The sequence below is a fragment of the Leuciscus leuciscus genome (assembly GCF_965113295.1).
Source record: "Leuciscus leuciscus genome assembly, chromosome: 7".
Classification (NCBI taxonomy): domain Eukaryota; kingdom Metazoa; phylum Chordata; class Actinopteri; order Cypriniformes; family Leuciscidae; genus Leuciscus; species Leuciscus leuciscus.
This window is the reverse complement of record NC_138731.1, coordinates 38558200-38585774: the sequence shown is the minus strand read 5'-3', so window position 1 is coordinate 38585774 and position 27575 is coordinate 38558200. Positions and strand designations below refer to the sequence as shown.

At 36.1% G+C, this 27575-nt stretch overlaps 1 protein-coding gene across 2 annotated transcripts in view; it reads left to right on the top strand.

The window, feature by feature from the left end:
- Window positions 1-4027: 4027 nt before the first annotated feature.
- The window catches only part of cwc22 (CWC22 spliceosome associated protein homolog), a 47914-nt gene continuing 24366 nt past the window's right edge, over window positions 4028-27575 (top strand). The window contains exons 1-14 of one of the 2 annotated variants that reach the window (XM_082176677.1): window positions 4028-4182; window positions 9347-9446; window positions 18430-18620; window positions 18918-18970; window positions 19057-19143; window positions 19256-19516; window positions 21519-21647; window positions 22092-22260; window positions 22344-22397; window positions 22492-22627; window positions 22716-22922; window positions 24150-24212; window positions 25194-25292; window positions 27209-27293. In XM_082176677.1, the coding sequence (XP_082032803.1) occupies window positions 4120-4182; window positions 9347-9446; window positions 18430-18620; window positions 18918-18970; window positions 19057-19143; window positions 19256-19516; window positions 21519-21647; window positions 22092-22260; window positions 22344-22397; window positions 22492-22627; window positions 22716-22922; window positions 24150-24212; window positions 25194-25292; window positions 27209-27293 (1697 nt within the window). In that variant the 5' untranslated portion in view covers window positions 4028-4119. Of the gene's footprint in view, window positions 4183-9346; window positions 9447-18426; window positions 18621-18917; window positions 18971-19056; window positions 19144-19255; window positions 19517-21518; window positions 21648-22091; window positions 22261-22343; window positions 22398-22491; window positions 22628-22715; window positions 22923-24149; window positions 24213-25193; window positions 25293-27208; window positions 27294-27575 lie in introns of both variants that reach the window. The other variant, XM_082176676.1, reaches the window with a different exon arrangement.

Sequence of the window (27575 nt, the reverse complement as noted above, 5' to 3'; positions counted from 1 at the left end):
TTTACTGTCATATTTGATCAACTTTCCTTGCAGAATAAAAGCATTACTTAAAAAAAAAAAAAAAAAAAAAATACTTACTACTTCTGAATGGTAGTATCATATTCTTGTTTTTCTTTTGATTGATCAGTGTATATGCGATGAAAGTATATTTAATATTTGTTTTTGGTCTGCATTGGATTCAAGTATATTTCTCAGAACACATTTCATGCACTTTATACAATGATAAAATGTAGCAGATCAGCTCTTTATGTAGATACATTAAAGGAACCTACATTATGCTGTTTGTTTACCCTGTAGTTCACATTCAACAGCACTTAAGGAACATTAAATGTGATGTAACTTGTATGGTAAGTTAAGCAGGAGCATTAATCTTTCAGCTCTGTGCCTGCTGCTTCTGATGGCTCTGGATAGAATAAAGAGACTTTGCAGTTGCACATGTTAAACATAATATGACTCAAAGTGAGGCTGCCTCGGGGTCAATGACAGGACACTCATTTGACTAAAGACAATTACTTGAATACCTCTTTTCAAAAATGAACATGTTTTCAAATGATGAATTAAACTTCTGTCTTAAAGATGTTTGAAAGCAAAACGTCGTATTAAACGGCTGAGCTTTCTGAAAGATTTATTTTCATGAAAATTATGTTTCTGTGTGTTCAACAGAGAAAACATTTATTACCGTTTACGGTTTCACCAGTTTACATTTTATTTTATTTTAAAACTTTAGTAACAATACAAAGTTGATTTGTATTACACTTTGGCAATACATTTTGTTTTAAAGCAGGTTAATGTATTCTGTTATGAGAAAGAGATAAGTGTGTCAAAATAGGTTGATGTTCATATGGCAGTAATATACAGCTATATAAGATACGTTATGTGGTCCATCGTGTATTGAATACTGTCATTTTAATATTTTAATTGTTTAAATGAATTGTGTACTTTGTTTCTGCTCTAATTTTGAATGAGATGTGTAAAGTAGAGTCAATGAATTGTTTGAAGTACCAGTAGATGGCAGTGTTGTCTTTCAGATTCAGTTCATGTGAATGGAAATAGAGGGGAAACACTTGACCTCACATTGGTTTTTAACTCTTTAAATAATGAAAAGTTTACAATACTATCAAACTGAGGCCACTAGTGAAAATGCTTCTGTTTGCATTATTTTCTAATTTAACACACAAAAAAAACATTATTTACAAATTGTATCAGCATATTAATTTGAGTGAAAAGTTAATTGAAAATGAAAAAAAAATAATAATAATTCCCAATGGAAGCAAGACCATATAACTATGTAAATAGTTGATAAATTGCTTTATCTGTTGTCCAAATAATTTTTTTTTATAGTTCACCCAAAAATGAAAATGATGTCATCATTTACTCATCCTCAAGTTGTTCCAAACCTGTATGAATTTCTTTATACACAAAATAAAATGTCGGTCACCAAACACTTGATGGACCCCATTGACTTCCATGTTTTTTTCCCCATATGGAAGTCAATGTTCGGTCAACTGTTTGGTACTGACATTCTTCAAAATATCTTCTTTTGTGTTTAGAAGAAGAAAGAAATTCATACAGGTTTTGGGACTACTTGAGGGTGAATAAATGATGACAGAATTTTCCTTTTTGGGTGAACTATACCTTTAACAAATCAAATGTTATTATCAGCATAATCATTTGAGGTTTATCTGTTGTCCAAACTAATGGTTTGAGATTTCTTTTTGGTGTATTTTTTTATCTGTTAACAAATGCTATTACCATTATAGTTCTTTAAGTAAAAATTGTTTAATTGAAAATGAAAAAAAAAAAAAAAAATCATGTTTCACTCAAACTATTTTGCAGATTTATTTATTTTTTTTACATTTTTTTTTTTTTACAAATAAAATCTAACCATATAAATGACGTTATCAAATTGCTTTATCTGTTGTCCAAAATAATTGTTTGAGATTTTGGGGTACATTTTACCTGTTTGTTAACCAATTTTATTATCAGCATAATAATATGTGAAAAGTTATATTTTTTATTATTATTATTTTTCAGTTAGCAAGACTTATATTTAATGAATTGCCGTATCTGTTGCCCAAAATAATGGTTTGACATTTCTGGTACATTTTACTTGTTACATATTACCCTACCCTTTATCTATTATTGTAATTATGTCATAAATTATTTTTTGCTTTATAATTGTTTTACTGTATACATTTTACAAAGAAAAAAAAAGTGTGACTAGTCCCTACAGCTCTCTTATATGCCCTCTCACACTTGATTCTGAAATGCCCAGTAGCCTGAAGCTGGCACAGATATTTTATGCCCCTTGACATTCACGCTTTTGCAGACTAAGTGCTTTGAGAGAGTCAGAGGTGGAAATAACAACAGCAGCAGGGAGGCAGTTCAGGTCACTTCACAACGGACGTGTCGTTTCAGCTAAAGAAAATGTCACATAAGCCCTTAAACAAAAAAAGGAGGGAAAATAACCCCCCTCCGGGACGGAATAATATTTAAACAAAACCACTGTCTTCACCTTTAGAAACAAGAGCTGGATGGGTCAGGAATGCTTCACATGTAGTTGTTGAATGTCATTATATTATGATAAATGCGGCTTGTTTACAGAGTCAAACACACGGTTTGAAACCATGTGTTTTAAAAGCACAAGCTTCATGACTCATGATGTGAGCATCTGATGGATCAACAGAATAATGCTTATTAGAAAACATACGGTCTGTGCAAAAGCTGTGCTTACAGAGCCAGAGATTATGGTTAGTGTCAATAGACGCATGAGTTTGTAGAATGCAACCTTTTCAATGATTCATGCAAACAATGATATTAGATTAGATTCAACGTTATTGTCATTCTGCAGAGTGCAAGCACATAAGTAGGCCTATAGAGTATAGTACAGAGCATGTGGAAAATATGAGCATTGTGTCATGGTCTGTAACTAAATGACACTTTCTCTTCATGGATATACACAGCATTTCTTCTGTTTTGCTCAAGGGACTTTTTCATGTGCTATTATGATGAGAGAAAGGAAATTATCCAGGTCAGTGATGTCTCTGTGAGAAAGCACTTACTGATGTGATTTGCAAAGGTGACCCACAAAAATAGAATTGAGAAGGGCATTATAGTATATTTATACTTCACACAATTTATGCACAATGGCTTTAAATTTCAGATTAATTTACAAAGGATAACAATATATTCATGTTTTCTTTCAAAAAAGGAGCACAATCATTCCCAATAAAATCAGTTTAATGAGAATGACGTTCATAATGGTTGATGATTTTTTCTATGCTTGTATTGCTAACTTTTTGGAAAATGTACAGAGGAGGTGTCATCACAAAAAGGGAATAACACAAACAGAATAACACCAATAGCATGATTAGATGATTTTGGAAGAATTTATTTTAAAAAGTTTCAAATCATAAATTATAATTAAAGTTTGTAAAGGGTAAATTAAACTAAATCCCTTTGTTTTAGGCTTGTAACTTACTTTTAAGGTTCCCCATAATAAATGGATACAATTTGTCAAAAAAAAATTTTAAAAAGGAAATAAAAAAATAAATAAAAAATATTTTATTTTATTTTTTATTTTATTTTTGTTGAGAATTTTGATTAAGAAACATCACACTACACCATTAAATTACATATTACACACACACACACACACACACACACACACACACACACACACACACACACACACACACACACACACACACACACACACACACACACACACACACACACACACACACACACACACAAATATTAATTTGATGGCTGTTCTAAGATGAAGTAGTCACCAGTGACATTAACTGAGAAATCAGACATACACCTGTGATTCCTGGAAACAATATTTGTAAAAAAGTAATTAATCTAATTAATCATTACATTTCTGTTACTTTTCCCTGGCCTGGACAAACCATTAAATTAGCCTCAAGACATTAATATAATGTAAAATAATATCAAGACATCTGTTTCCTGGAGTTTAGTCTTTTTTTCCCATCAGTGATAATCATCCAGCATAATGCTCAGTAATGCAGTGTGGCTGTTGACGAAAACGCGTTTTGCTCCCCTTTGGAACCTCGCGGGCATCCGTAGCATCACTTCCGGAAGACGGCGGGAAAGATGGCAGCCGAGGCAAACGAGTCCAAGACGGTGTTGAATATGAGTCCTACATCCAGAAACGAGGTAGGGACATCATCAATCAACCGCGGTAAAACAGTAGTATGTATGTTTGACTGCGAAAGACCGTTTAAAGTGGGCTAAGGGTATGTTTAGCTGGATTTTACGAGGAAGGCCTGCACACATGGAGCAGATGGCGCTGCTTTGGTCTGTGTGGGATCAGTTGTGTGTAACATGGTTATAAACAGTGAATAAACACGTATGTTGTTTCATACAGCAACACACTAGTCATTAATGAGTCCCTTGAATCTCTCTTAGTGAAGTTAAGCTAAGTTCCCTAGACTAGTTATTTAAAGGACAAGGTTATAAACCATAACATGTGGTCAAGTCACAAAAACATATATTTTTAGACATGTTCTGTGTTTTCTAAAAATTGTTAAGCAACATATAGCCATCTTATTAACTAACTAGGTCTAATTATTTCATATATAGTGGAAATCCATTTGAAAACAATCAGATTACAATCGTAGACAGTTATGGAAGGGTTTGATGAAATAATTGGTCTTTTTAAATGAATGTTTTCATATTGCAGATTATACTTCATTAATATGAGAAGATCCATTTATACGTTATTGTATTTGTGCATCCAAACGTCCTTATATTTTCCTGGCACTTCTCCACGCAGTGTTTTATTTACTTTTGAGTTCATGTCGTTTCAAAGCCTTTTGACTTGACAAAACTCACTGTTTGCATGTGAATAAAAACAGACATTGACTGAATTGTCCTTATATTATTAAAAAACTACTGAATGCCCTTAATTTAATAGCTTGGCACAGACTATGTTAAAGTGTTTTATTGTTTTAATTTAGCTTGTTTGTACACTGTTCTTGTAGGGCTCTTAAAAACATCATCAAACTAGGGGTCCACAGTGAGACTATCTTATGTCACATCATGACTGTGTTTGTTCCACAGTAATGATACACTACAGTGCTAAAGTTTAAGGTTAAGATTTTTGAAATGCATCTCTAATGTTCATCAAGGCTGCATTTATTTGATAAAAAATAAAAAATAGTAATAATAAACTGTAATAATTATTATTATAACAAATAATATTTTAAACCGTAATTTATTCCTGTGATGGCAAAGCTAAATTTCCAGCATCATCACTCCAGACTTTAGTGTCACATGATCCTTCAGAAATCATTTTAATGTGATAATTTGCAGCTAAAGAAACGTTTCTTATTATCAGTGTTGAAAACTGCTTATTTTTGTGGAAACTGTGATCGTTTTTTGACATATGGAAAATAAAAAACTGCATTTATTTGAAACAGAAATATTTTGTATGGTTATAGTGTCCTTACTTTCACTTTTGATTTGTTGAATGCAGCCTCGCTGAATACAAATATTAATATTTCTTTAAAAATAAATGTAATAAAAAAAGTGGTGTACATATCATGATATAGTCATTTATAATGAAAGAACATGTTAAATATTCATGTGGTAATGTCTAATAATCCAGTGAATTAAGTACTTAAACTGGACCAATGAAAGGTATTCTACATAATATTCAGCAGTATTATTGATCTGACTGTACTGACGCTGTTGAATGAGAACTGAACTGAGCTAGACGATGACATAATTTTTGCAGAACTGCTTTTTTTAAACTAATTTAATAATTGATGATCTTTACAACAGAACTGAATCAACACTTAACTGAATAACAGTCTTTATTGTATAAAGCGCTATATAAATTAAGGTGACTTCACTTGACTACTTCACCTCATTTTTTTATGCTCTCTCTGTATTTGGAGCTAGATGTAAACATAACAAAAATATTATTTTTACATAGGCCTAAATGATACTAAAATGACTTGAAACATTAAAAGTAATTGCATAATGCATAATTTATTTGTGTTAAATTAAACTAGCTTTACAACTCTTAAAGGTTAGCCTAGTTCACTCAAAAATGAAAATTCTGTCATCAATTAACTCACTCTTATGTCTTTCCAAAATGGATTCAAATTGACTTTTTGAAGCGTCAGAGTTTTGGGTGAATAGACTTCAATGTAGGGACAGAAACTTCTCTGATTTTATTAAAATTATTGGTTGAAACAATAAGAATGTGAGTAATTGATGACAGAATTTGCAATTTTGGGTGAACTAACCCTTTAAGAACAAGTTCCTCCTTTTCTTGACTTGTTTAGGATGTATCCAGCTCTGTATTTTAATGTTATTTTGTTTCTTTATTGGGTTAGAGTTTAGCTCTTGCCCCAGTTCAACACACATGAACCAGCTAGTCACAGTCTTCAGGATCTCTAGAAACTTTCAGGCAACTGTTTTGGAGCTAAACTTTTTTTCTTTTCTTTTTTTTAAATAGACGTCACGGTTCTGAACAAACAGCCAAACAGAATTACTTAAATTTACTAGCAGTTCTGACAAAATGTTAATTGCTGCAGACAATTTAAAATGTTTTAATTTAAAAAAAAAATGAAAAAAAGATTAGATTCAATGACTTATTACTGGATGAATCAGCATTTTTGAACAAATCTCTTAAATTAATGATTCAATGACAAATACATTTTTTACTGTCACTTGTCACCACCTGCTGGTGTGACAATGTAATCAATAATCAATAATCAAAGTTGCTTTCAAAAGGTGATTTGCTCTATTTTGATCACTTCCATAGAACTTTTGTCACAGTACTTCAGTGATAATATGAATATGTAAGACAGAAATAATGATATTGTGTGTGGTTGAAAAGAGAACTACACATGAAAACCTCTTTCTCTGGGTCAGCAGCAGCGCCACTACAGATTTGAATGTGCCAGTGTGATTTAGTTAAAGGTTTAATAGACATAGCCGAGTCGCTGTCATTTAGGCATGAGATTGAGGTGTTCTAGATTGCGATCATTTAACAATTAATCGTGCAGCTCTACTGGCCCTCCAGGAGCAGGATTGGATACCCCTGGTTTAAACCATGATCCAGCTATTGATTAGTTGCTCTGATTTTCTTTTTTCTTTTCTTATTTACTCCTGCAATAATATCAAGAAATTGGCACTGAAAGAAACTCCAGTCAAGCTTTTTTGGGGTTTATACAAAGTGCTGATATGGCTCTCAGTCGGCTCTCTCACTTATTATCCTTTTTTTGATGTAAGACAGGCACTGTGTTTCTGAATGATTTATTCCTCGAGCGCTCAGCATTCTCAGTGTATGTGTAACTCTGAAATACCAGCCTACCTGCTGAATGGCAGATCCATGTTTGAAAGACCAGTTTCCCATAAGCTTGCAGAAATCACTCGAGCCGCCCACTGCGTTCGGCCTGGGATTAGGCTCAGTGGGAACAGATAGGATGTCGAGTGAGACTTGTTTTTTTGTTTTTTTATATGGAGGAAAGCAAGCTCATGGCTATTCTTTGAGTGTCCCGCATCCGTCTGAGGCCGATGCAGGAACAGCATGAAGAGTTTCGCATTATCAACACCCCAGAAAACAAATCTGCTTCCTGCCCACAGCCCGTCCTGCTGAAACAGCAAATTGAATTTTGATTGAAACGGTGACAGTGGCAGCTGTGAGTGGCATATTCAGGGAAATCGAATTGAGAGAGCGATGCTTTACGGCTGCTGGGAGAGAGTCATGCCTTTGCTGCAGATCCAGATGTTAGTTCACTGATAGATCATCTGATTATTCCTCAGTGCTGCTTGTAATTGAAGTTTACTTCTCTACTGCAAAATGCTGTATAACTGTCAGAAGTGTTTTGCATGACCAATTCTGCAGTAAATGCTGTCATTTGATCTTGGTTATTTTGTAAAATAATGCTCGTTTGATATTAACATCTAAGGCTAAGCTATTCTGGTCACAACTGGACAGTTCTTAAAGGGATAGTTCATCCAAAAAAGAAAATGTTGTCATCATATACACACCCTCATGTTGTTGCAAACTGGTATGAATTTCCTTCTTCTGTTAACACAAAAGAAGATATTTTGAAGAACTCTGGGAACCAGAAAACACTGTAGCCCATTAACATCCATTGTATGGACGGGGAAAAAAAGGTTCTCAAAATATCTTCTTTTATGTTTCGCAGAAGAAAGAAAGTCATAAAGGTTTGGAATGATCTGAAGGTGAGACAATTGTTAGAATTTCCATTTTTGAGTGAACCATCCCTTTAAATACATTTTGTTTTTATAATATAGCATTTTGTAATAAGCACTTAGTAATAAAGCAAATGTCCATGCAATACATATCAATACAGAGTTACAGACTGAAAACAATTCACCACAAAGTGCATAGACATGCAAATAAGACATGCATCATTATAATACAAAAATAACATTATGCAGTTATGTTATATAAAACCATACTGGTCCAATAGATAGTACAATTGATTGGCTTGGAGAGTGATCAATGTTTTTAAGCTGCAGCTGGGAAAAAAATGCAGACCATTCTGCAGAAATATTTATTTAAAATGAAATGTTAATAATTGTATGTCTCTTTGTCATTTTTTTTTCACATTTATTTTTAGCTTTAATTTATTGTAATTATATATTTTTTCTAATTTGAGTAACTTAAACTTATTTTTTTCAGTCAGTTGCTAAGGCAACATTTGTTGTCTTTGAGTTTAAGTTTTTTATCTAATTTTATTTTTTATTTTTTCTGCTTTATTACATTCATAAAAACTATTTTGAATAGTTTTAGTTAGCAAGAACAATCATGAAGATCAAATAATTTTTGGTTTATAAAAAAAATGTTTTTAAACAAATTTTATTTTCCCTTTCCATGATTAATCAAATTTCCACAATATCCCATTTAATAATCAGTAAAATAATAGATAGTAGTAATATTAGTGTGCGATAATTATGTAGATATTCATCTTAAATAGAGGTGTAAAATGAGTCCAAAATATTTTCCCATTAGCTCAAACCACATTCAGAAGTCATCCGAGACCATCAACTCAAAATTCATACTCAAGCGGTCACAGGACACATATGCGTGTTAATACAAGATGTGAATAGCAATATTTTTCTCTTCTTGTCTGATCACCTGAGACAAATGTACAAGGTATAAGCAGGGCTGTACAATGACACAGATTTTGGGCTTTATTTAGAAATCATTCCTCTGCCATTGTCCTTCTGTTCTAGCAAACTCCTACTACTGCACACACACGTACACTTAGACCTACTGTACTTGTACTTTACTGCACTAGTTCTTATTCTATGTCCTCTCTCTTTCTTCCAGCCGCCCAGCCCAGGAGAAATGGAGCAGCGACAGAGAAAGGCCAGCACAAGTTCATCTGAGAATGGAGACAGTGATGGTGATGAACGCAGGAGGGTTGTTGGTGAGCTTGTCCTTTTGATTTTATTTGGTTCTGTAGCATTCAAGCAATAGTCACATACTAAGCAGCATTGCAACAACATGCTTTATAGTGTTTTTTTACCCAAAAAATTACATTTCTGTTGTGTATTCACCTTTATTGTTCTGTAAAACACCAAAGAACATTTCTTTATCAATATTTTAACTGTTTTTTGTCCTTACAATGAAAGCCAGTGGGGTCCAGAACAACATTACACCCCAATGACTTTCATTATATGGACAAAAAAACCCACAAAAAAACAAAGTCATACAGGGTTGGAACAACATAAAAGTGAGTAAATGATGACAGAATTCCTTTTTGGCTGAACTGTCCCTTTAAATCTTAATGCCACTGACCCTATATCCTCTGAATATTATGGTTAAAAATAATCCAAAGTTTAGCTCCAGTAGAACAAACCGTACTTCTGATGACCGGAATACTGTTGCCTCAGCACTAAATTGGCACATAAGCCTGCTTGTTACCTCACAGCTGAGACCTACTTCCAACATTCCCTAAGTCAGCACAAGGACAAATACGGCGACAAAGTAATGCTTCACTGTAGACGCACCTGTTGTGGGTGAACATGCGGTTTGTGTAGCTAGAACGTTTCAGTTGATGTGAAAAATGACCTCAAACAAAAGGCTTGTTTATACCAACGACTGTCTTTATCAGACTGAATTGGTCACACTAGATTTACTCATGTATATTTATTGAAAGGGAAGAATTGCCTTTAGGTGATTGCCTTTAAGTCTTCCTTGACTGTAAAGAGTATTTTATTGGAATATCCTGCTTTAAATTATATTTGGCAATGTTTTTATTCAGAAAGTACATTAATGGACATTTTTGAAGAAGAAAAAAAAAGTATCCAAGGAAAATATTAGTATTTTATTCATCAGCCTACCCTGTACGATATTAGTTTTTAGTGTCTAAGGAAATAAAACAATGCATTGCCAGCCATAATGTCATAATCGCCTTTCCTTTTTGTGATGGATAAGATTCAGAATTGTAAAGATATTTATGCTCATTGTTATGAAATATATTACATTACATCCTGACATTGCGTTTTGGTGTGGAAAACAATGCTACTGTTGAATTACTTCATGTTAGAACTTTTGAACTACCTTCCAAAATGTTGGGGTCAGTACGGGTTTTTGAAAGTCATATGCTAACTAAGGCTGCATACAGTCATAAATACAGTAAAAAGAGTTATGTTGTGAAATATTTTAGCAATTTATAATAACAGTGTTCTATTTTAGTATATTATAAAATGTAATTTAGCCTATTCAGCATCATTACTCCAGTCTTCAGTGTCACACAATCCTTCAGAAATCATTCTAATAGGGCTGTAGCTATCGATTATTTTAGTAATCGAGTATTCTACGGATTATTCCATCGATTAATCGAGTAATCGGATAAAAAATTGTGGTAATAAAAATAGATCCAAGTGAACAACAGCCTTTAAAATTACTTAAAGACAAATAGGTAACACTTTACAATATGGTTTGTTAGTTACTCAGAATGAACAATATTTATTTCGACAGCATTTATTAATCTTAGTTCATGTTAATTTCAACATTTGCTAATACATAATTAAAATTAATGGTTGTATTTGTTAACATTAATGTAATGAACTAACATGAACAAACAATGAACAGCTTTATTTGTATGAACAAATGTTAGTTACAGATGTAGCTATTGTTCATTGTTAGTTCATGTTGATTAATACATTAATGTTAACTAATGAGCCTTATTGTAGTGTTACCCAAATAACAATAACAAGCAATAATTATTGGTTCAAATAAAGTATCAAAGTAATCATATGGGTTTTATTGAACAACGCTGTTAAAATACACCATGTAAAATATATGATAACTAATAAACATAACATTTAATTCAAATGTCAACTTAATCTTTCATATTTGGTCACTTCTGTACGATAGAAATGCAACAGCTGCCGTAATTTCTTGAAAAGAACATGTGCACGTCAAAACATGCAAGCAGTGCAAGGGTTAAACTTTTATTTTGAAATCGCGATGAACAACAATTCGCACATGAGAATATATGCGATTGCGAATATATTTCTGAATATATTCAGAAACATACTTATGTATTCTCCTGTGTTGGCGAAGATTTATAAATGAGCTGCATTACGAATCTTGTGAAACGGCGCAGACTGCGTGCAGATGAACGTTATAAGCCACACAAACTCACAGCATGCAAAGATGGAGTTTGAGAAACCCGAGACGCTCCACGCATATAAATGATGACAGTAAGTTACTATGAAACACACGTCCGGGGTTTTGCGTTCCCAAATGCACATTATTGGAAACTTAAACAAACAGCACATGCAGAGACTGAGTATACGTGTGGAGCAGCGTTTACTGTGAACGGAGCTGAGGTAGGCCTATTTTTAACACAATCTGCACGCATGTAAATAATTCAACCGTCATGCTTCTCTGTGGGAGAAAAAAACAGCGCATATATTTATTTAACTTAATCTTAGCCTTTGTGATTTCACAATATCATGATTGTAAACAGTTAAATATATCGCGTAGCCTTAGAAAACTGTGTAATGCGGTTCATGGACTCTCGTCTGTGGAATGCGCCACTTCCGGTATTTTGCCGGTTACTCGACACGGGTAAATTGCAATCGAGGATTTTTTTAAATCGAGTACTCGACTTTAATCGAGGAATCGTTACAGCCCTACATTCTAATATGCTGATTTGCTGCTCAAGAAACTTTTATTATTATTATCAATGTCAAAAACAGTTTTAATATTAATATGCTTAATATTTATGTGGAAAATGTCATAATTTTTTTCCCAGGATTCTTTGATGCATTTATTTAAAATAATAGACATAATGTTACAAAAGATTCATGTCACTTTTGATCAGTTTAATGCATCCTTGCTGAATACAAGTATTAATTTATTTTAAAAAAATCTTTCTGACTCCAAACTTTTGAACGGTAGTGTATGTGTTAATATAATGCTACTATATGCCTCGGGTGTCTCCAAAAGCACTCTTCTACGACAATGTCAAGTCAATAATCAGTGTTTTCCCATAGAGGTCTCTTTATCTCAGGGCTCATCTGCATCCGGCCTCAAAGTAGCGCTGCAGACGCGTGTAACCTCGCTGCTCCTGCCTCTTTATCTGATCTATTGCTCCCTAGTCTCTGGAGCTCATCACTAACAGTCTCACTTCACTAGCTCTCATAGTCCGTGTTATCATCCATAAAACGCTTTCAATCATCCCTTCTGCTGAGCTGTTGCACATCCAAAACCTGCCCGAGCGAAAGCAACACAAGCGTCCTCCAGCCTCCTGAAACCTGCACAAGGATACTTTCCCACGTATGAGTCTGATTTTTATAATTTGTCCTAAAAAAACCTAGGGACACGTCACCTATTAGGAAGCTGTGTTGTTCAGTGGTCAATATGTATAAGGCCAGCACATTTCACATTTGGCATGCAATTTAGTGTGTTCTTTTATCCAACGTAATATTGAAAAACAAAACCGCAAGAATGTCACATCTGACTTGTCTCTCCAATAGGAAAAGCAGTTGTCTAGGAGACCACAGGGTCGCAGCATCTCTCACTTCAACTGTACTTGTACAGCGTGTTGTGACGTCAAAGTCAGTGCAGTAAAGGCATTTGTTACAAAAGATTTCTATTTTAAACTTTCTATTCATCAGATTTCGGAAAAGAATTTATCACAGTTTCCACAAAAATGTTAAGCATCACAACTGTTATAAACTTAACCCCCTGAGGTCTACGGTATCGCCGGCGATACCAGCTCGCTTTTTTTTTATTAGTGTAAAAGAAACTCATAAATACTCTGTTGACTTTGATTTTCCATAGGAGTTTCATACATCAATCGATTCTGTTAAATGTGTATTATTTTTGTGTATACTCACAATAAAAACAAAGTGTTGTGCTTTTTGCCAAATAAAGAAAAATAAACACAAAGCGAGTTTTGCCTTCTCTCTGCCAGTGTAGTCCATTCTGAAACGCGTCCGAAAATGAACAATAACTCAGCGAATGCTCAGTCAAACAGGCATACAGACACACAGGCATGAAGCTTGAATTCTCTTCTTTTAAATGAAGTAATTTATATAAAAAACAAATATTCTCATCTTGTGAAATCTGTATTAAAAGAGAGCGATTCCAGTCGACCTCATTACAGCTAATTCAGATGTAATGTGACTCCGCCCACGGAGAGCGCGCGCTATTCAAACGCAAATGGCTGAGGCAATCCTGTGAACGCCCCCATCAGCTCGAGAAAACACACAAGTTTATTTAGATCATTGTTTACACCGTCTTGCAGCGGTGTGAGGAATAATACTAATGGAAAATGTCCCTCAGAAGTGCGGGTATATCGAGGAGCGAGCTGAGGAATACTAGTAAGTTTTTTCCTTCTCACGTGAATTTCTTCATGTGGGTTTCTGTTTATGAATGAATAAATGGCAGAGATGCGCGCTGTTTTCCACAGCTGGCAAAGACAGTTTAAATTTAAATCGCGTGTGTGAATGAATGATGATGTTTTAGCAAACTGTATTGCTATACTGAGATGAGTAAAAACGTTACAGTCAGACGAAATATGAAAGACAACATTTTGTTTAGTAGATTTGGGTACAGTTTTTACTGTAGAATATACTGCCACATCAAATAAGCTTTTGTTTAGCAATTTCTATATATAAAATACTATTTTTGTCAAAAATAAAGTCATCAACTAAGATGTTAGCTGTTCCAATGTTGGCTATATTCAAACTAATGAATACATAGCCTAGATAAAATGTAGGCCTATAATCTTTTTTTTTTACAAAGAAAGAGTACACTTGAAATATTGTTGAAATTGTAATTATTATTGTAATTGAAAACGTTTTAATAAAATAGCTAAACATATTTACAAGATAGATGTAAGCAAAATCTTAAATGGTCAATATAAGTCTTCTTCTAAATATATCTTTTGTCCTTGCATTGTGGCTCAGTCAGTGTCACACCTGAGTGAATGGCTCATCATTATGCAGAGTGGGTGGGACATTGTATTCTAAGGTGTAAACCACTCCTCGTTCACGCCCCCCTCGCATATTGGCTTTCCAAGCAAAACCTGTTTTACATCAATTTAAATCAATGTATGGTTTTATGTGAACGATAAAGCAAGACTATTTTCACATAATTTTGAAGAAAAAACTATAGGCGACGACATCCATTAGTCAAAAGTCTTATTGCCACATATTTAGTATGTGTTTTGTGGCCTTATTTCAAAAACTTTAATTTGTAGTTTTTCCGATAACCACGCATAAACATTATTCTCTCAAAAATGAAAACATGTACATACATGTGGCTCACATATTATTGTAGTCCTGTTTGTGCTATATAGAGTGAATTTACACCTTTGCCATTAATATGTTTATAAGCAACTGAAAAAAGCACAAATGTCAGAGCATGTCAGAACACCCCCAGGGCCCAAAGAAAAGCTCCGACTCCAGAGGGTTAAATAGTAATATAAAAAACGTTTCTTGAGCACTAGATCGTCATATTAGAATGATTTCTGAAGGATCATGTGACACTGAAGACTGGAGTAATGATGCTGAAAGTGTAGCTTTGCCATCACAGGAATACATAACATTTGAAAATATATAAAATTTAGGGCTGTACATTACAGTTTTTAATCGTGATTAATCGCAACCTTTTTGTGCTCGACATTAAGAGCGAAGCTGCCGCAGAGATTGAGCTCCATATTGGGAAATGTTACCAGCTGTCTGGGAGCCATTTCACACTGCGACTGCAGCAATTACGCATTTCAAGATCATTTAACAATAATCTTCCCATCATTCATTTTTAAACCTCTGCACTGTTGTGTGCGTGTTGTGATAAGTCATTATCGTAAATGCCTTCGAAAGAAGAGTGAAAACTGCATTGATAAAAGCTTCACTGTTTTTGTTCTCTTTCTTTGGTGCCTGTGTTTGAACTGACAAAAGGATCTGCAGGAAAACAGCAGGTGTTGAGTCACAGGCCCAGTCGTGAGCTTGGCAGAATGATCTGCTCTTTATGATTATTTCATGGGCTTTTATGCTCCCCGGCACTGATTCAGTCCTCAGTTATTGGTTTCTGTTGGTTTGAATGTCACTTCAGATTTGGGAGAATCATCGACTGAATCATTCTTAAATAGAAATGTAAATCAGTCTTTGACTCCAAGCCTGGAGTGCGTTTCCCCGAACACCGCCATAACTCGCTGCTTAACCACAAAGGTATGATGCATCATTGGAGAAACTGTAGCTTATGGTAGTTTATTATTTGCTCGAGCATGATCGATTTGAGTCCTCATGCCATACTGTAGGATATGAGAGCAGATCGGACAGAGATGATTCGTTTCGAACAGAACAATCTAGGACCATAAATTAAGTGGGTGCCACCCAGTCGAAGCTACAAACCTTGTGAAGAGATAATCCCAACTAGAGAAACCCCCAGCTAAGTACTTTATGGCCATGCAAGCTTCAAAGAGATGAGCCTAGCAAAAGGAAGAATGTTGCCAACGTTAGTTATTTTGTAAAAGATGGGTTGGTTCGGAGATGGAACAGTTTGAGCCCCACAAAGATAATGCCAGAGGTTTTTTTCTATCCCCAAGACAAAAGATCCAAAACAGACCTTTTTCTTCTTAAAGACCTTTGAATGAACTCCTTTACCACATGATCAAATTCCACAGGAAAAGCAAAAGAGATGTTTTTTTAGTTTTTTTTACATATAAAATGCATCACATCATTCCAAACAATGCTAGCCGGACTTATAATCAAACATCGTTCAACTGCATAATTCTATATCATGTGTACAACAATATGATGCTAAGATCACACATAATTCACGCAATTATTATAACTTTTGAATGGTTGATTGAAAGGGTGCCTTGTAGGGCTGGACCCGAATATTCGTTCGGTGGGTTGGTATTCGATTTGAAAATTTGCCATTCGAATATTCTTTTTTTTTCTTTCTTTTTTTACACCTGGGATCCCCCGCGAAACGGTTCTCATTCGCGCTTGAATAAGGCCGGCGACACACTGGCTGCGTGGCGTGTCCGTTTTTATTTCGGCTCCCATGTTAACAGGTTGGAGTTTGCACACTACCTGCGTGAGACACGCGTCTCAGGCGCGGCTCGAGCCACGCGGAAAACGCGTGCATGCTAGAAATAGAACCGACGCCTAAAAGTGTTCCAGCAACGGGAAACGTGTTCTCTGGCTAGAGCGCAGAACAGTGGAGTTTGTATGGACCGAAGTGCATGCCTGAGCTTGTGTTTTGGGTTAAGCTGCGTTGATTTGACATTGTGGAAAATAGAATAATAGAAACAAAATGTATTAGGCTTTTTACCCGTTATTATCAATCTAAATTAATCTCGTTTTTAATTTAACTTAATTTCGTTTTTCTTTATTTAAATTTCGGTTTTTCTTTATTTAAATTTCGTTTTTTCTTTATTTAAATTTCGTTTTTCTTTATTTAAATTTTGTTTTTCTTTATTTAAATCTACCCTTTACTGTGTCAGTAATTTGTTAGTCAGAAAAATATTAGACTACCTTAAAAGTATTGCTTAATTTAACAGACCTGTGTGTGTGCGTTTTATAGCACTAGTGCAGTGTCCTTTCCGGTCCGTTCTCGGAGCATATAAGCCCTGCCCGCGTGAGGTGCGCCGCTTCCCGCTCGCGCTGTTCTGTAGTTTACTAATTTATTAATTCTGAATGTGTCGCATCTCGGGTGTCCATCTGTATTGCACCAAATGCGACACTGCACTCCCTTGTGAAGTCGACTGGATGAACGGTTCTCGAAATAATAAGAATGCAAACGGACATACAGACACATAGAGATTCCTGCCTTTATTAGAGAGAAGAATATGTTCAGCCCTCTCTCTCCGAAGCTTCGAATATTCGATGTTCATTACTACCGAGGCTTCGAAGCTCAAAAAATGGTATTCGGACCGGCCCTAGTGCCTTGTTTGGTACCAGTGGGTGTAGTCTGTTCATAACTCTGAAGATGACTTGATTGAAATCTGTGTAAAATGTATTGTATTCTTATAATAGGAATCATGTCTAAACTGTACTCTCTGCTTAGAGCAGGAAGTTAAGAGACCACAGATAACATGTCATTTATGGTGAGAGGAGGAGAAACAGCAATCTCTGAACTAAAGACCGAGTCTAATTGGTCAGACCTCCTCTGAATCTTAAGACACGAACAAAGCTTTAGATGAGTAGACAAAGACCGCAGAGCAAGATCAGAGAAAATGGGTTAACAGCTTCATTCAAGCCATCTAACTACTCTCGTCTCACTTTTCTTTCTTTTACTTAGTTTTATTTTTTTTTCCATTGAGTCCCGTGTTCTAAGTTAAGTTTTGCCGCAAAGTTTAGCAGCAACCTTTAAACGCCTTAAAAGCTTCAGCCACGAGAAAGACTCCGTATCCCATTTATCTGCCAACACGCCAACGTGATTGGCCCCCAAGACATCAATGCAGACACAACGAGATAGTTACGGCCTGTTTAAGTAAAGGTAGTGATTCTTTCAAATTCCCTATAAATTAATGAATAGTTTCCCTTACAATACTAACAAGAAACTATGCTTCAAAGCACTGGTCGAGAGGTGTAGTTCCAACCACACAACTTTGCGATTCTGTTTGCGAATGTTCGTTGGCGCTATATTCTTGGTAAACACTGAATTGTTGAACTATGCTGGTAAAGACAGAACTTTCATGGCTAATTAAGCTTTTGGGAAATGCACCCCTGGGTGGTTTGATGGCATGCGTACCGTGCAACAGTAACGGAATACTTGAGGACTGTCAGTACTAGCAAAGTGTGGCCAAGAATTGTGGTGTTAGAAGTTAGAGAAGTTAGACCCTCTTTATCTTCTTTGTTCATTCATCACTGTGGTTTAATTGGAATGGTGGCAGCTGTCTGAAAACCTGTTCTTAATGTTGTGTAACCCTGAAGCAGGTAGACACGAGGGTAGCTCTGGTTCAGCTCAACCTGAGGGCTCTGGCATCAGAGATGGTAGTCCACGAGCAGGGAGTCCACGAGCAGGCAGTCCTGTGGCGGGGGCCAGCGGTTCAGACAGCGACAGCAGTGAAGATGACAGTGATGATGGTGTATGGCACAAAATAAAGAGTAGTGTCACGCATATCAAGGTGAGTTACAGTCATACAGCATTGATAAAGGCCTTCTGAAGATGTGTTCGTGTAAGAAAAATATCCATATTTAAAACTTTATTGACTAAATATCTAGCTTCTGGCACACGGCCTACGCAAGTTGTTTACTGTGCCATATATCAATGACAATGCAGCCTTTGCGATTTCAAAATAGCGATAAGCCAAATCGGTTTAAGTGCGATTACATGGAAATTGCGATCCATCGTGCAGCCCTAGTTTATATGTACCTTAAACAGTGCTATCCAATTAAAATTTCTATGTGTTTGTTTGTTTCAGCGTGCCTCTGACGATGAGAGCAAAAACAGACAAAGAAGCTCCTCACCTGAGAGGTAAAACTTGTGTTATTCTTGATTTAGGAAAAATCTATGTAGAATTCAGACCTTTCTTAAAACTTGACTGTTTTTCTCTATTTCAGGGATGAAAAGAGGTCACAGTCAAGATCCCGCTCTAGATCTCGCTCCAGATCTCGCTCTCCTCAAGAACGTTACGGAAGGGGTCGTAGGTGAGGTGTCCGGGTGATTATATTCTTGACAAATTGGCTGTCGTCTTTTTCATCCAAATGTAAAAAATTGCACCTTTCAGTTATGACATTTTCTCCGCTATCCTCGCATCAGATCCAGGGAGCGTGAGCGTGATCGAGAACGCTATGGCGATCGGGATCGTTACGAGCGGCGCTCCAGCAGAGAGAGGGATTGGGAACACAGGAGGAGGGGAAGGTCAGCCTCCCCAGACAAAAATGATAAACCTCCCACCGAGCAGCCTCCAGTGAAGAAGAGGAAGGAAGCACTGGACCCCATCCTGACCCGCACCGGTGGGGCCTACATCCCACCGGCCAAACTGCGTATGATGCAGGCTCAGATCACTGACAAGAGCAGGTTGGTTTCACTTTTTGTAGATTTAAATTAAATTATTTATTTATTTCAAACTGTCCATCGCAATGAATCAATTCAAAACTCTAAAGGGAATGGAAATTATTTTGAATCAGCGCATAATGTTTCCTATTAAAATATTTTTGTAAAAATACTCACTATCGTTCAAAAATTTGGGGTCAGTACGATAAAATAAAATAAAAAAAATTATACTTTTATTCAGCAAGAATGCATTAATTTGATCAAAAGTGACAGTAAAGACATTTATAATGTTGCAAAAGATTTCTATTTCAAATAAATGCAGTTTTTTTAACTTTCCTTTCATCAAAGATTTCTGAAAAATGTTTACGTTTCATGGTTTCCACAAAAATATTAAGCAGCACAACTGTTTGATACATTGATTGAATATATTAAAACATTATTTTGCATTGTAATATTCCACAATATGACTGTTTTATTTTATTTTTGTTCAAATAAATGTAGTCTTATTGAGCATAAGAGACTTCTTTCAAAAACATTAAACAAATCTAACGGACCCCAAACTTTTGACCAGTAGGTTATGTAGGTAAATCCAGTTTTTTTACTTTGATTTGTTATTTTAGTGTTTATAAATAAATTATTCATTCAATTTCCCTGGTGTTCTTGTGAAAAACTGTGTGTGAGAAAATAGCTAAATGTTTTTATTAAAAGCGCTGTCAAGTGCTTTTTAGGCTGAAAATTTTTTTTTCACATACAGCAAACATCTCCTCACTATCCGCTAGCTGTCTGTCCCCTGAACACTGTAAAAAAACGCGGTCTCTGTAGACAGCCCAGGCTCCACAAACGGCAACAAAAATAAACTGGCCCAGCCTGGACCACGAAACATAACAAACAGTGTTCCAACCAATAACCGACAATAATGATTTGGGGGTGGGAGTGGAGGAGAGAGAAGCATGAAGAGGGAAGTTAACTAGAGGACAGATGTCCTAGACAATGACTAACGTTAGAATTATATTCTCTTGAATTTTGATATGGCCGACACACGACCAAAGAGACGACGTTCCGATGAACAAATAGCAAAGAAGAGGGAAAAGAAGGAAGGAAGGGGGAGGGGATGGGTTGAGGAGGAGGGAGGGTCGAGCTAGCCTCCGTTTTGTTTGACAATACTTTGAACGTCAACAAGAAGTGACGTCACCCAACATCGCTTAGAGCACCTTTAAAACATTTGGATGTATTTTTTATTTAATTGGCTTCAAATGCCTAATAATGATCAGCTCTTTAAGCCCTTTTTAGAGCAGATAAATTACTTAAGTATTTATTGAATATTGTCAAAAGGCTGAAAAATATAGAAATATAATTTTTAGGTTTATTGCCCAGCTCTAATGAGGAGCGATCATCAGGCAAGATAGGTGGTCTTTGTTGGTCCATCTTGAACTATATTGATTTTCGAGTCTTTTCAGACATTGTGATAAGAATAGATTGTGATTTATTGATGGTGGGAAACACATCCACATGAATTCAATGAAGGGGTCGATTAAATATCCTCATGCAGGGGAATAGAGGTCACCAGCCAGGAAATAAAGAGGTGTCCCTTAGGGATGTGGGATATCTATAGCAGGAGTGGAGTGTGCTTGAGGCCAGACACTGAAAGACAGGTGATCGAGACAATACATCAGAGATCAGTCTCAAGAGCAGCTAAGGGCAGGAAATTAGATGGGGGGGGAGGGGGAGTAGCTGTTCTCAAAGAACCCGAGTACGACTCGCCATCAGCGTTTTCCATGCATGCTGTTTCGTGCTGAAGTACAGACTGGAGAGCAGACAGCGTTGAGGGTTTTGTCCTGCTATTACAGTTGTACAAACTGTGACCTTTAAAATGGTCTATTATGGTGCACTAAAGACAAGTATTAGAAATTCAAGATTACCTGCCGTGTTAACAGGCTGAACATGTCTCCTTCAAGAGATACAGCATCATGGGATCAGTGTACCGGTAGTTGGTTTTTCATCCATTCTTTTCTTTTTAATTTCACAGTTTTGAGTATCAGAGGATGAGCTGGGAAGCCCTGAAGAAATCCATCAATGGTCTGATCAACAAAGTGAACGTTTCCAACATTGCCAACATTATTCAAGAGCTGCTGCAGGAGAATATTGTGAGGGGCAGGTAATGACTACTGATTTTGTGCTTTACTGATCTATGGCTTTGTTCCTAGTGTGCTGTCTCTACATAGGCAGCGTTTAAAGACATCATAGGCACAATCCCAGCTTGAAGTCTGTTTCAGAAAGTGGGCAGCATTATGCTACCTCCTAAGATATCTTCATTTGGCCAAATGCTCAATTCCAAAATGCATGTGACAAGTGCAGTGGACAAAACTGAGCTTTTATGCGCCTGTAATTTTTTAGCCCTGATGAAGGCCTGTGCGTCGAAACGCGTTGGCGAAATAGAGTTGTATCTTTTCAGCTCCATTTTCTGACTATTTTGATCTCTCCATTTCATAAGTGTTGCTGGTAGATTCCCAAAGCTTCTTTCGCTTTTCTTCCACACACCTTGTTGATCTTGTGAAGTTGCACCAGAACAGCTACAAAACACTGGTGTGTCTCTCTCCAGGGGTCTTCTGGCCAGGTCTACACTTCAGGCCCAGGCTGCCTCTCCCATCTTCACCCATGTGTACTCTGCTGTGGTGGCCATCATCAACTCCAAGTTTCCTCAGATCGGAGAACTTATCCTCAAGAGACTTATCCTCAATTTCCGAAAAGGTTACAGGAGGAATGATAAAGTAAGCATTTAGGAAGCTGGCTGTGGGTTTCTAAAAAGAGCAGTGATTTAAATAATGTTCACATTTTTCTTGTATCTTTTCAGCAACAATGTCTCACAGCATCCAAGTTCGTGGCTCATCTCATCAACCAGAATGTGGTATGTTCTTCTTGAGCTTTAACAGATTTTTGTTTAGACTGTTGAGTAGCGGTGTTTAAATGTTCTGTATTGTAATTTTGTTGTTGTTCCTAAGGCCCATGAAGTCCTGTGTCTGGAGATGTTAACCCTGCTGTTGGAAAGACCCACTGATGACAGTGTGGAGGTTGCCATCAGCTTTCTAAAAGAGTGTGGTCTCAAGTTGACAGAGGTCTCTCCCCGAGGCATCAATGGTACATTCTAAACTATTTGTATTAGTTATCAGTATTGAATGGATTTTATCTTACGTTATATCTACACTGTCATTTTTTTTTTTTCCAGCCATCTTTGAACGTCTGAGGAACATCTTGCATGAGTCAGAGATAGATAAGCGTGTACAGTACATGATTGAGGTGATGTTTGCCATCAGGAAGGATGGGTTTAAGGACCACCCCATCGTCCCAGAAGGGCTTGACCTAGTGGAGGAGGAGGACCAGTTCACACACATGCTTCCTCTGGAGGACGAATACAACACAGAGGACATCTTAAGTAAGATCAGCCGCACTTATTCATGCCATTTCAGAGTGTTTAAACCTTTTCCATTTCTTCATATAAGGAGTTGGAATGAATAGATGACTGATTTGATATTTCAGTTAAAACTGGTTTAAGATGTTTATTTACAACTGATTTTATATTTGGGCTTTTTTGCTAAATATAATTTTATAAATATTGTTTTTGAGATTTCAATAAAGTAATTATTTAAAATTCTGTAAACTGTAAATTTGACAGTTTCAGCAACCAATGATTTGAAATTCCAGTAAACTACTGATTGGATTGGATTTCAATAAGTACCGTTTAAAAGTTTGGGGTTGGTAAGATTTTTTGTCAGAAATCATTCTAATATGCTGATTTGCTTCTCAAGAAACATTTATTATTATTATTAATGTTGAAAACAATTGTGCTACTTAATATTTTGGTGGAAACCATGAAACGTTTTTTCATGATTTTTTGATGAATAGAAATTTCAAAAGAACAGCATTTATTTGAAATGGAAATTACATTATAAATGTCTTTACTGTCACTCTTGATCAATTCAATGCATCCCCTCTAAATAAAAGCATTCATTTATTATTGCTTTAAAAAGTTATTACTGACCCCAAACTTTTGAACTATAGTCTAGTTTTAATTCTTAACTGTGTCAGTCATGATTAAATGCATGCTTCAAGTTTTTATTTTTGTTTGTTTAAAACCTGTTCTTGCTTTCATCATTGCTACTGAATGTGTCGAGTGAGTAAGATTCACTACCTCACTCACCTAACCTGCCAGGCCTCAATTTCTCATGTTTAGCAGCTAATTACCTTGATACGATCATTATGGATGACTTCCTTCTCTCTAAAGCCACCCACGATGGAACGCATGTTCTCAAACCAGAGGCTGCAGTTCCTGCTCTGTCTGTGTGTAATTGAGGGTTTTGCTCTCTCACTTCTATATATTTAGCCTCTGTCTGTACTCTGTACTGATGTTTACGGATAAGCATCTTTTCTGAGGCTTCTGAGACAAAGTGCACTAATTGAAAATCCATACTAGCGGGCCTTCGGGGAGCATGAACAGCCATTATCACATTAAGCTCTTTTCATGTAATGCGACTAATACACAGCAAATTTTTCTTTATGGGTAATTGCCTCTGATTACATCTCATTGGCACTGACTTAATTGCTGCAAAACGTGTAATTGCAAACAAATGTCTGCTTTACATCAACAATATTCCTTTTGCAGATGTCTTCAAGTTGGATCCCAACTTCCTGGAGAATGAGGAGAAGTACAAAGCAATTAAACGGGGTGAGTTAATGACTCGTTAGCTATACGCATATTCCATTCTTCTCATTACCGCCTATTAAAAGAGATGCCCTCTGATGCAGCCCTCTCTGCTAGCGCATTTGAATTTTAATAGTGTACTAATTGTACAAAGGACAGGAGACAGCCATATGGTACAGGAAGCTGAAATGTTGTCCCTTGATTGCAACTATTGTAGATACTTGTTCTCTGATGCGAAGATGATTACTCCGTTTACGGCTTGAGAAGCAAAGCCAATGGAATCCTTCAGCAGTGGAGGAAGTGTCAGTACATAGTTATGACCTAAGATGCCAACAGGGGACCTGGGCAAAGACCAGAGTGTGTTTGTTACGCTTGTCACTTTTTCCTAAAGTCAAATTCAAATGAATGATGACATTTTAATTGATAGAGACTTAGACAGCACTGGAGTTCTCTACAGTAATGCAACTTGTCTGGCTCTGTATTAAAGACAAATAAACTATCGGCATGAAGTCTGGTCTACTTTACAGCTTATTCTGGCCCAGAACCATTCAGTTAGGAAAACCAAGGTTATTTTTGTTAGATAAAAACAAAGTAGTTTGCAAAAACAAACTATACTGAGGTATAAATGTGCAGTCAGTTTGAATGAAACCTAAACAGAAATGCAGGGTTTTTTTTCAATCCCTGATGATCTGATGTAATTCATATCCATAGTGAATGAATGGAAACTAAATACAAATATTTTCAAAATTACCAATGAAATTAAAGCTATTTATGCACCATTAATATTAAAACACAATTGAAATTGAAATTGTAAACCTAAATACAAAGTGAAACTAGTAACCCTGCGTCTGACCAACATATGAACTGACCAACATATGAAGTTACCAACCACAGTTTGGTGTGTTTTTGTGTGTTTAATAATTAAAAACATTTAAATTATTTTAAAGAATATATATTTTTTTTTTATTAAAAATGAAATTAATCTGTCTTGTTTTCATACCTCAGAAATTCTTGACGAAGGAAGCAGCGATTCTGGTGATGACGCTGGCGGCAGTGGAGATGAAGACGATGAGGAGGAAGATGAAGAGGAGGCAGCTCGAGAAGGTATTCATTTTAAATATTCATGCTTTACTGTATACTTTGAGAAAAATGGGCACAACTGTATTAATATTCAGTGTTACTATATGACTGAGTGGTAGTGGTGCTATCCTCTCATTGGTCTGAGTTCTTATGCGAGTGCGGGTGTTTGGGGACAATGCTTTGCATTAGTTCCCCTAGATAATCCTGCTTATATGGTCCCTTGGGTCCTTGTGTTGAGGAAAACTGCATAAAACGCCATGGCCATCAGGAGACTGCCTGTTCCAGAGTGTAGCACATTGTTTCAGGCATTAAAGGGATCTTTTTTTTTTTTTTTTTCTAAGGTCCACTAACAATGTTTCTTGCACTTAAAACAGTCATAATTTAGTTTTAGGCCAGAAACATGCTCTACGGAAGAATGCAGATGCTTGGGCAATCCAATGACCTGTTAAACATTTACATTATTGTGGCAGTAACAAACCTCAGTACGCAAGTGGCTGATGGTTACTTTTAGATGCTATAAACACCAGACTTCAAAAAGATTATCTTCAAACTGTCATGAAAGTAGCTGATCTGACTAAGAAAACTGACCATATTAAGGCAGGGGTGTCCAAATTTCTTTAATAAGAGGCTAAATTCGTTGTTGTGGACACAATTTTGTATTTTTTTTTTATTAATAGAAACTAATAAAATTTTCATTAACAAAAACAATACAATTTTAAAGGGTAGAATTTAAATATTCTTACTGAGTTAGAACTCTACTCCTGTTAAAATTAACAACATTGTTCCTATGGTAGGCCTATCTAGAATGGCTTTATGGTATTTAGTCTGTCAACACATTTAGTATAGATACAAAAGCACAAAACTATCTTATAACAAAAGTTTCTGTTGCCATATGTTTCATTAGCCTACTCCCTTAATATTTAATACATGCCTACATAATAATATAATAAAATGTTAAATATGAATATCCCACATTTCTGCCACTATACCGTGTTTACTGTTAGTGTTACTACAGTAAATCCATAAATGTTTGTGATCTGTGGACTGTTTTCCAGTGTTGTTCAGAATGTCAGCGCTGGTTTCATCTGGCTTTACACTAGTTTAAATCACCAAGACATTTGTGTTTGTATCAGAGACCTCTGCACACACTCGAATGCGCCTCACTGGATCCCACTGTGCTGTTTACTGGTCACGTGATCGAGATGGTCAGAGAGAAAAAGCATTTGTTCTGAGCTCATGCTGCGCTATATTTTGGGCAGAGCTAATAAATGGTGTGGCGCATTTAATATTTCTCATAAGCAACTGAAATGGCAGCGCTTATCAGTTATCAAATGTTGTTTCACTCACAGTTTACTGCGTCACCTTGCCTAAAATCTAGTGCTGTCACCTTTTGTTGACTGTGAAACTGCATGATTTGCCACATATAATGTATTGTGATAGACAAGTTGCGGGCCATTTGAAATTTATAATAATTGGATTTTTTAATTTTTTTTATTAAAGTGCTACAATATTTATTACTTGAGATGTGTAGTATTTCAGTTTAAATTGACTATGTTGGTAAATTTAAATTTGGTTCAAATTTATATCCCCCCCCCTCCCAAAAAAGAAAATGACAGAACACATCACTCTTGTTTTTAGATGTTCCTGAATGTGTCACTTCTGTAGGATGTCTCGTTGATTATAATTTAAGGGCTCAAGTACTCCCTGTCATTGAGGGCAGACAGTGTAAGCTGTGTCTCTCTCTGCTGTTCTTTAGTTTTGTTCTTGTGATCAGATGAGCTTAGCTCTCTTAATTGCTTCTTTGAGCCTGTGAATTAAAATCACTCTGCAAAGAACAAGTACTATTGACCTCTGGAGGGAGACATATCATATGACAAAAACTTCAGCCAGACTGTTTTATCTTTTTGGCTCTCTTTCCTGTTTTTCTTCTCTTTATTTAGAACAAGAAAAAGTCACAATTTTCGACCAGACAGAGGTGAACTTGGTCGCGTTCCGTCGAACGATTTACCTCGCCATCCAGTCAAGGTGAGTGTGTATGGTGCGTCATGTGATCCAGTGATACTCTGTCGTGTCTTCCTAGCTTCCGTCAGCAGAATGGGAGCAGCTCTAAAAGCCACCAGAAATAGTATGTGCAAAGAAAGGCTTGTTTTGGCTGGAACTGAAAAACAGCCTACATTTGAGATCCCATGTGCAAGAGATGAGGCTGTTTTTTCTTGTTTTTTGAGACCAAAGCCCCTGAGGGCCCCAGCATGCAGATTAAATTAATAACGTTTCAGATTAGTTGTTTTTAATTGAATTTTGCCGGCA